This window comes from Sinocyclocheilus rhinocerous, unplaced genomic scaffold (assembly GCF_001515625.1).
Source record: "Sinocyclocheilus rhinocerous isolate Xijiao unplaced genomic scaffold, SAMN03320098_v1.1 scaffold4221, whole genome shotgun sequence".
Classification (NCBI taxonomy): Eukaryota; Metazoa; Chordata; class Actinopteri; order Cypriniformes; family Cyprinidae; genus Sinocyclocheilus; species Sinocyclocheilus rhinocerous.
The window spans coordinates 39,630-49,616 of NW_015647455.1; the positions used below are offsets into that span (position 1 = coordinate 39,630).

The following is a 9,987-nucleotide window of genomic DNA, read 5'->3' on the forward strand; positions in this document are numbered from 1 at the left end:
TTGGCATTTATTCGGCATCCGCAGGCATAATAAAATTTACTTTTCCGTCCCCCTCACTTTCGAAAATTTTCGACATGTTGTCAGAGGCAATCTGCTGGATCCTCTACAACAATTACGCAATACCCTACCTGATCCATCTTTTAGATGATTTCTTAATTATCTCGCCTCCCGACTCCATCCCAGCCGCGCATCTTTTGACAACCCAAAAGGTTTTTGCAGAGCTCGGGATTCCTCTCGCCCAAGACAAAACCGCGGGCCCGAGCACCTCTATCGAATTTTTGGGTATCAACTTAGATTCTCAAAAGTTCCAGGCTTCTCTGCCGAAGGAAAAAATTGATAGGACGACCGTTCAGACCTTGATTAGCTTGTTCAGGTGTGTTTGATTAGGGTTGAAGCAAAACTTTGCAGGGCTACGGCTCTCCAGGACTGACGTTCGCCACCCCTGCTCTAGAGGATCGAATATCACTAACTGACTCATGCTGCAACGAGCTCAGCTCATGGATATCCTTTCTTAAGCAATGGAACGGCCTATTTTTCTTTTATAATAACTTAATTTCTTCTCCCGTCGACATTCAGTTAGTCGTCGTAGCCTTTCTGTGGGGTAAGGAGTGGTCCGCCACCAGCATCATTATCCACTGCGACAACGAGGCTACCGTGCACTGCATCAATAAAGGCCGCTCCCATTCACCCGCCCTAATGACTTTGTTAAGACGCCTGATTTGGATCTCGACTTGTGACCAATTCATTGTAACTGCAAAACATATTCCTGGTTCAAAAAAACAAATAGCTGATCGTCCGCACGCTTGACGCCATGTTCATCCTGGCTTTCTCTGGTTTTCTCAGATGCTCTGAGCTCGCTATCACATCTAGCTTCAATCTAAACATCCACCCCACTAACTCCGATCTAGCAGTGCTGGATGACGAAACCATCTCTTACTTCATTAAGCAAAGAAAAAAAGACCAGACCAAGAAAGGCCATTTCATTTTTATTTTTAACCTACAATCACCCATACTACCATACCAAGCCCTCCTAGCCTTCATCCAGCTCAGGAAATCACAGTCCAAACTCCCATCCGACCCCCTTTTTACAGACGACTCCAACCACCCCGTCACTCATTTCTGGTTTCAAAAGCACCTTAAGTCCGTTCTGCTCCTATCCGGTACCCCAGCTGGAAATTTTTCCAGCCATTCATTCCGAATTGGCGCAGCAACCACAGCGGCCCAAAAAGGCCTCTCCCAGCAGCAGATACAAGCACTCGGTCGCTGGTAGTCAGAAGCTTTCAAGAGCTACATTCGATCAGACCCCTCCCACATCAAGGAAGCCCACCGAACCCTCATCGGCCAACCCCTTTAACGTCAGTACAGCCCCGGTCACTCAAACTTCAGACCCACCATAATTAACCCCCTTTTACATCACCTAATCCATCTATAACGGCTCATCCCCACTCCAGCCATCCCAGCAGCGCCCGCTCCCGCAGGAGCCTTACCTAATTCCCACACTGCCGCAGCAGTGCCAAGCCGTGGTGGGAGCTTTTCCATATTTCCCCACTGCCGCAGCAGTGCCCGCTCCCGCAAGAGCTTTTTCCCACTGCCACAGCAGCGCCCGCTCCCACAGGAGCCTTACCTAATTCCCACACTGCCGCAGCAGTGCCCGCTCCCACAGGAGCTTTTCCCTATTTCCCCACTGCCGCAGCAGTTCTCGCTCCCGCAGGAGCCATACATAAATTCCCACACTGCCACAGCAGTGCCCGCTCCCACAGGAGCCTTTTCCCTATTTCCCCACTGGCCCAGCAGTGCCCGCTACCACAGGAGCTTCACCGTATTTCCCCACTGCCACAGCAGCACCCCGCTCCCGCAGGTGCTTTTATCTGCATTTCCCCACTGCCGCAGCAGTTCCTGCTCCCATAGGAGCCTTTGTCTGTATTTTACACTGCCGCAGCAGTTCTCGCAGGAGCTCTTCCATATTTCCCCACAGCCGCAGCACTTCCCGCTCCCACAGGAGCCTTACCTAATTCCCACAATGCCGCAGCAGTGCTCGCTCCCGTAGGAGCTCTTCCATATTTCCCCACTGCCGCAGCAGTTCCCGCTCCCGCAGGAGCTTTCTCCATATTTCCCCAACTGCCGCAGCAGTGCCCGCTCACGCAGGAGTTTTTTCTTTTTCCCACATCCGCAGCAGTTCCCGCTCCCGCTGGAGCCTTTGTCTGTATTTTACACTGCCGCAGCAGTGCTTGCTTTCGCAGAAGCCTATATCTTTACTTCCAACTGGGGGAGCGCTCTGGGTCCGGGCTAAAAGCAGAGCTCGGACCCCTCTCCACGGAGAGGGTGAGTACCCTGGGCTCGAGAGTAATTACCGAGCTCGGAGCCCTCTCCCCGGACAGCACGCCAAATACACATAACCTTTACTCTGTTCATTATATGTAAGTGTGAACTCGTGAAGTGATGTTTTATTAACAAATTTCGGGAGGAGCACGCACAGATAATTAACACGGCCAGTCCATCATCAGTAATTACACCATCTATCCAATCAGCACAAGAGAGAACCTCTAGAAATAATCAAAGCAGCCTCACCTTCATTATCTCTAGTCTTTCAGCATCCCTCCACCACCCCAACTGCTCACCTTCAGCCCGTTCCTACCCCAGCACGGGGAGGAACACTCGGTGGGAGCGCTCTGGGTCCGGGCTAAAAGCCGAGCTTGGACCCCTCTCTCCTGACAGGGGGAGTACCCCGGGCTCGAGAGTAATTACCGAGCTCGGAGCCCTCTCCCCGGACAGCACGCTAAATACGCATAACCTTTACTCTGTTCATTATATGTAAGTGTGAACTCGTGAAAGACACATCTGTGTGCTTTTCTAAATTTTCATCAGGCATTTGCTGTCTGTCAAATTCACATTATCCGCACAGTTTAAAGTTAGCATTTTAGTGCAAATATTCTAGAGAATATATGCAGTACAACTAATGTGATTCACTGTGAGCTGCATGTTTAATGTGGATCAGGAAATGTGAGAAATTTACATTTTTGAAACGAAATTGTTTTGTAGCATATTTCACATCTTTATTTTCAAACTCAAATGATTCAGATTGTTAAAATTACAGCAAAACGTTCAGATTCACTGCTCCAGAGGATTGTAGTAGTTCAGTGATTGGCCAAAAATGATCAGTTTGACTATTGTAATAATCTTAATTTCCTGTGGAACACTGAAGCTTGACCTCTGACCTGATTTTTGTACAATCAAAATATTGGACGTTTGAATTTTTAAATGGAATTTTGGAGTTCTTCTGTTTAAAATACAAATGTAATATAGAATCAAACTCTACTGTAGAATTAGAATTTTAAAATTCAATGTCAAAACTTTTTTTTCATGCTCTGTAGTTTAAGACTGATTTTCTGCTCATTACCTTGAGACAGTAAATGTGTCTCTAGTGAGTTGATTTTCTTCTTCATCTCTTCATATTTCATCAGATTTTTCATCTTTTTTGAAAAAAAAGTTTTTGCCTCCAGAAATGTCTCTGTGGAGCAAAACTCTCCTCTGTTTTCTTCCAGCATCTGCTCGATGTTCTCCATCAATGTGGACACTTGTATTTTGGGACCAAAGAAATGATGTCGTCCTCCGAACCTCTCAATGACAGACTGTGTTTCTTCATTGAGTTCTGCTGTCTGATGCTCTGAGCTCTGCTTTATGAGGATCATGATGTGTTTGTTGATTCTGGAGCTGAAGATCCTCTGGATCTTCTCCGTTTCAGCTTTGTCTTCATCAGTTAGTGGAGCGTCAGGAATAATGAGGAGGAAAGCATGAACTCCAGGATGACAGAGAGACACACAGCGGAGAGTCTGACGCATCGTTATAAATCTCCTACCTTGGATTTCGAGTCCGACTCTCTAACCATTAGGCCACGACTTCCCCTTCTCACGAAGGGGATTTTACATTCTCACGATGTAAGAATGATTGGCGAAACATTCATGCATTTAAGAGTTAACATTTGAAATGTAAGTTGTCTGAGTTTTGGTGGGTTATAATTACTACTAAAAGTGTGACTAACAGAACAAACATAGCAGACCAATAGTCTTGAGCACTCAGTCTCCAGTTTTCTGTAAGCTGTGATCTTTTAGAGTTGAAACCAACATCATTCAGTAAAAATAATTTTATTTGTCTGTTTAACAGAATAAACATGAAAGATAAAAAAAACTCACCTGTAGTGAATGATCAGTTTCAGAGCAGATCTTCTTCATCTTCTCTTTCTCTCTCTCATATTCCTCTCTCCACTGCACTCGTCTTCTCTTCAGTTCTTCTTCATGCTGTTCTTCAAGGAGTCTCAGTTTCTCTTCAAGAGTCTTCTGTTGATCTTCTCTCGTCTTTCTTTCTTCTTTCAGTCTGTTCTCTGAATCCTCCAGTTGTTCTCGTCTCTCTCTTACTATTCTTTCTTTCTCTCTGATTATTCCCTCCATTTCACTCTGCAGTCTCTGAATCTGTTTGTCTTTCTCTATTCTTTTCTTGTCCTCTTCTTCTCTGCTTGTCTTTTCCTCTAAATTCTGTTTTTCCAGTTCCTCTCGTTCTCTCTTCATCTTACAGATTTCTCTCTCTTTCTCCCCTTTGTCTTTTATCAGTGTTTTATATCGTTCTTCTCTTTCTATATATTCTTCTTCTCTTTTCTTTCTCTCATTCTCTATTGTGTTCATCAGTTTGTCTATTTCTGTCTGATATTTGATCTGCAGTTTCTCTTTTTCTTTCTTCATTTCCTCTGTCTCTTGTCTAAATGTCTCTCGTTCTCGTCTCATCTCGTCTCGTGTCTCTCTCTGATGTTTCTCTTGTTCTCTTATTTCTCTTTGCAGTTCCTCTTCTCTTCTCTTCCTCTCTTTGTCCTGATTCTGTCGTTCTTCCTCCATCATCATCTTCACTCTCTCTTTCTCTTCCTCATGTTTCTTCATCTCTTCCTCTCTTTCTCTCACTCTGTCCATCAGGATCTTCATTTGTTGTTCTTGTTTTTCTCTCTCCATCTCTCTGAACATCTTACATGAGTAGAAACTCCCTCCGTTTTCTTTCACCATGTCATCTATCTTCTGCAGTAGATCAGTCACCTGTGTTCGGTCTGCAGTCTGATTATTACTGAACACATGATATCTGTTTCCACACGCTTCAATCAGCTTCATCAGAGGAGATCCTGGTTTTCCCAGAAACTGTTCAATGGTTTTGTCCTTCAGATCGTCTCCTCTGGTGAAGAGCACCACGGTGAACATTAAAGATTTCTCACCAAACGTCTCTTGGATGATCTTCACAGCTGTTGCCTCTTCTTGAGTGAATCGTTGTCCTAAATTGAGCACAATGATGAACACATGTGGTCCAGGCAGGATCATGGAGATGCAGTGTCTGATTTCTCTCTGGATCTCCTCGTTAGTAAGTTCAGTATCAAACAGTCCTGGAGTGTCGATCACAGAAACACGTCGCCCGTTGATTTCAGATGATTCTCTCTGACTCTCTTTAGTCACAGACTCATGAGATGTCTCTGCTGTGAACGCTTCTCTTCCTAAGATTGTGTTTCCAGCTGCACTTTTCCCCACTCCAGTTTTTCCCAGCAGAACAATCCTCAGATCATCTTCACTCTCTGATGAACCTGTAAGAGAGGAAATGCATCAGTTTTACAGCCTTAAGTTTGTTTTCCCCAAAATGTGATTGTGTAACATAGGTCTGCTGTCTGCTTGTTTAGTATTCATGTAGTTTTGTGTGGTCTGGAAATGCATTGTGAAGATGTACATGTCACTCTACAATGTACACAGTTCAGAGACATTAGTGTGCTTTTCTAATTTTCATGAAGCAGTTGATCTCTGTCAAATTTACATTATCTGCAAAGTTTTTTAGAGAAAATATACAGAACAACTAATATGTTTCACTATGAGCTGCATGATTAATATGGATCAGAAAACATTACAGAGATCGGATTTTTTTTTATTTATCAGTTTGACTACTGTAATAATCTTAATTTCCTGTGGAACAATGAAGCTTTGAGCTTATTTTTCAACAATCAGAATTTTTGACTTTGGAATTTTTTAATTGAATTTTGAATTTTTGAACTTTTTAACAAATGTATAAAAATCTAATATAGAATCAAACACTCCTGTAGTAAAAAAATCTATTTTAAAACATGCTGTGTAGTTTAATATCAAACTTTTTTTTTAACCTTGTGATGGTAAATGGATTTCTAGTGAGTCAGTTTTCTTCTTCATCTCTTCATATTTCATCAGTTTCTTCATCTGCGCCTCCAGAAACATCTCAGTGGAGAAATACTCTCCTCTGTTTTCTTCCAGCATCTGCTCGATGTTCTCCATCAATGTGGACACTTGTATTTTGGGACCAAAGAAATGATGTCGTCCTCCGAACCTCTCAATGACAGACTGTGTTTCTTCATTGAGTTCTGCTGTCTGATGCTCTGAGCTCTGCTTTATGAGGATCATGATGTGTTTGTTGATTCTGGAGCTGAAGATCCTCTGGATCTTCTCCGTTTCAGCTTTGTCTTCATCAGTTAGTGGAGCGTCAGGAATAATGAGGAGGAAAGCATGAACTCCAGGATGACAGAGAGACACACAGCAGAGAGTCTGACGCATCACTTCCTCCTCTGAGAGCCGAGTCAGAGCTGGAAGCTCTATTACACTGATCACACAACCATGAAGCTCCACGTCTGTCTGCTGCAGGATCTGCTCTGATACGGAGGATTTTAACGTCCCGTCGCTCCCGCACACGACCAGATTCAGCTTCACAGTCTCTGAAACTGACAGAAGAAGAAGATTAAAACATGTTAATTTATCACTAGAAACTTCAAATATCATCACACTCACGTCTTCCTGTGGCTCCTTGCTCCATTGTGAAATACTGTGAACCTTCAGCACACTCCAGGTGCCGTCCGTCATTCATTTTCACGATGTCCTCAAACATCTGCAGAAGATCATCAGGAGAGCTGCTTCTCTGAAGACTAAAGTGTCTGTTTGCACATTTCTGAATGATTGTCTGTAGGATGTCACTGGTTTCTGTGGTTTCTTGTGTGCTGAGCACCATGGTGTGTTGATAAACGCGCTCAGAGAAAGAGCGCAGCACCTTCTCCACACGCTCCTGATCTTCTGCTGAACACGGCTCATGTTTGAGGAGCAGCACGATCACATGAGGTCCTGGATCAGACAGAAACACACACTCTCTCACAGTCTGTGTGATCTGATGAGCTGAGATGTTTGTCTGGAGCAGCTGAGGACTGTTGATGAGCATCAGGTGTCTGTCCTTCAGTCTTCCTCCGACTCTCTCTACAACATCTGGAGGAGCTTCACTGTCAAACGCTGCTCGTCCTAAGATGAAGTTTCCCACCAGACTGTTTTCTGACACGCTTGAACCCAGAAGAACTATCTTCACTGCAAACAGTCAAATCAGACTTTCAGAGTTACATCTAATGATGTCAAGGTCTTGATTAAATCCAACATCACAGATTGAAATGATCAGAATCCACCGGTAGAAGTTTGCATTTATCATTATAGTTTCCACACACTCTTCATCACTTCATGTGTTAATGTAGGTACAGACTTACTGTCAGGAGGTAGGTCATTGCTCTGTCTTCTCCTGCGAGGAGGATTGTGGGCAACAATCACTGTATGAAACAAAAGTCTTATATTATATTTGACTCTTTCATCACAGTAACACAAACCGACAGAAATCAGCATCTTTGAATGATCCTTACAAACAACAATGTTATTCAAAGTGAAAGTGAGATTCTGTCAAATCACTAAAATAATGAAAATAATTCTGTTAATTTTCACTAAATAAGCAGTGAAGAAAATGTATTTTCCTCAGAAGTTATGTATAATCTAGTATTTCTGTCTACACATAATCTGTATCTGCATGTAAATGAAAGTGCTTTAAGAATGTTAGTTCTATAAACAGAATTAAAGTATTCTTGAAGACTCATTTGAAGCTTTCAGTGATTGTCACCTGTGGTATCGTTGGTTGACATGTTGATATTCTGTTTCCTCCTCCGTCTTCAGCTGATGATCTTCTCTGTCTCCTGACGTCTGTCTCTTCATCGTCCTGCAAGAGATGTTAGTGCTTCTCAAACAGTAACACAATCTCTGTTCATTTATCCAGACTGTGTGAAGCTCTGTCACTGTTCTGCCTGTAGTTTTCTGTTTAACTGCAGTAGGTTGAACTGGGAATCTCAACTCGTAGATCACGAAGCTCTTCCTAATCACAGGTTTGATTCCCACTGAACAAACTCACACTCTCTGAGTTACATAAAACAGATTGAACTGAATTATTCTAATGACTGAAAGGAGTTTAAAAGACTTATTAATGCAACCTTACAGTAGATAATGATGTATTTAACATACAGTATTCTGACCGACGATAATTATAAAGCAAACATTTGCTAGCAGTTTAATACTTAACTGAGTTGCATAGACAAAACTACAGCACCAGTCTATTTACAGATGAAACTGATCAGGGCTGCGTTTCCCAAAAGCTTCGTAAGCCTAAAGTTCGTAAAAACGATCGTACGACTGATCTTAATATTACGGTCTGTTTCCCAAAAGCATCGTAACTTAATGCCGAGTTCACACTGCACGATTTTAGCCCGATTTTACACTCGCCGACAAATGCCCGAAATCAGAGGCAAATCAGTGCTCGTTCACTGATGCGACCGAATCAGGCACGGCTGTAAAGTTAGTTTGACGTTTGACATTCATTAGACCTTCGGGTTTTTTGCCAATTAAACTCTTTGCAGCTATTATGTTTTGAGCCCAAACTAACTCAGATAGACATAAATATATGCCCTTTATGTTGCACAAGGCTTAATTTCTAGGAATAAAACAAAAAACAAAAAAAACATTTAAATTAATTAAACAATTTAACTACGTGACATTATAATATAAAACCAATACTAAAATGTTCGGGAAAGAAAACCTGTTATCGCACAAAGCTCCGTTTTTGGAATTACAATTTTATGTTTTTTATAATAATTTTACAACTTTTAATGTATGCAATAATATAAATCCATTAAACGACAACACCATTTGATCTAAAGGTATCAAACCAACTGTAAAATATTCAGAATATTATTCAATTTGTTGAATTATTTTGTTTACATATGTTTTTCATATGTGTTATATACTGTACCCACTTAAATTAATTAAACTCTGACACCGTTTGAGATAAAGGTATCAAAACAACTGTAAAATATTCAGAATATTATTCCCTATAATGCACAAGGCTTGGTTTGTCAGATTATGCCTTTACTGTTTTTATATATAGCATTGAAACCATATTTTTTTCATATGTTTTATATACTGTACCCACTTAAATTAATTAAACTCTGACACCGTTTGAGAAAAAGGTATCAAACCAACTGTAAAATATTCAGAATATTACTCCCTATAATGCACAAGGCTTGTTTTTCCAGATTATGCCTTTATTGTTTTTATATACAGTACTGAATCCATATTTTTATTGTTTTTATATATAGCACTGAAACCATATTTTTCATATGTTTTATATACTGTATCCACTTAAATTAATTAAACTCTGACACAGTTTGAGATAAATGTATCAAACCAACTGAAAAAATCTCTAAATATGATTCACTATAATGCACAAGATTCGTTTTTCAGATTATAATTTTTTTGACAGTACTGAACCCGTTTATATCCATGAAACTTGAACACCATTTAAGATAAAGATATCACACCAACTGTATATTTTTCAGATCATTAATCTGATGTTTTTTCATATAGAGTACTGAACTTTTAATTTTTTTTAGACTGTCCTGGATCCCATTTCAATACATTAAACTGGAACACCATACATACATGCATATATGTATGCATGTGTGTATGTATATATATATATACAGTATATGTATATACATACATACGCACAAACACACACACATATGTATGTATGTATGTATGTATATATATATATATATATATATATGTATGTAGTGTGACGAGCGTCCCGAAGTTT

General features: G+C 41.0%; 2 protein-coding genes across 2 annotated transcripts in view; both read right to left on the minus strand.

Annotated features, from left to right (window-relative positions):
• The window catches only part of LOC107709163 (structural maintenance of chromosomes protein 2-like), a 21,632-nt gene extending 17,793 nt beyond the window's left edge, over window positions 1-3,839 (minus strand). The window contains 1 exon segment of the mRNA XM_016513577.1: window positions 3,398-3,839. Coding sequence (XP_016369063.1) covers window positions 3,398-3,839 — 442 coding nt within the window.
• Window positions 3,840-3,998: 159 nt separating this feature from the next.
• LOC107709162 (GTPase IMAP family member 8-like) lies at window positions 3,999-8,175 on the minus strand. Its single transcript, XM_016513576.1, has 5 exons — window positions 7,963-8,175; window positions 7,562-7,621; window positions 6,828-7,388; window positions 6,173-6,760; window positions 3,999-5,608 (listed from the first exon to the last, which is right to left on the minus strand). Exons 1-5 carry the CDS (start codon window positions 7,982-7,984, stop codon window positions 4,155-4,157), a joined length of 2,685 nt encoding a protein of 894 aa, XP_016369062.1. The 5' UTR covers window positions 7,985-8,175; the 3' UTR covers window positions 3,999-4,154.
• Between the last annotated feature and the right edge of the window lie 1,812 nt (window positions 8,176-9,987).

Bases quoted from the DNA above. Each gene is read 5' to 3' on its own strand.
- LOC107709162 (XM_016513576.1), bottom strand. From the start codon at position 7,984: ATGTCAACCAACGATACCACAG. The intron at 7,622-7,962 runs GTGACAATCACT...TGTTTCATACAG, and splicing joins GTCAACCAACGATACCACAG to TGATTGTTGCCCACAATCCT. The intron at 7,389-7,561 runs GTAAGTCTGTAC...GACTGTTTGCAG, and splicing joins CAATGACCTACCTCCTGACA to TGAAGATAGTTCTTCTGGGT.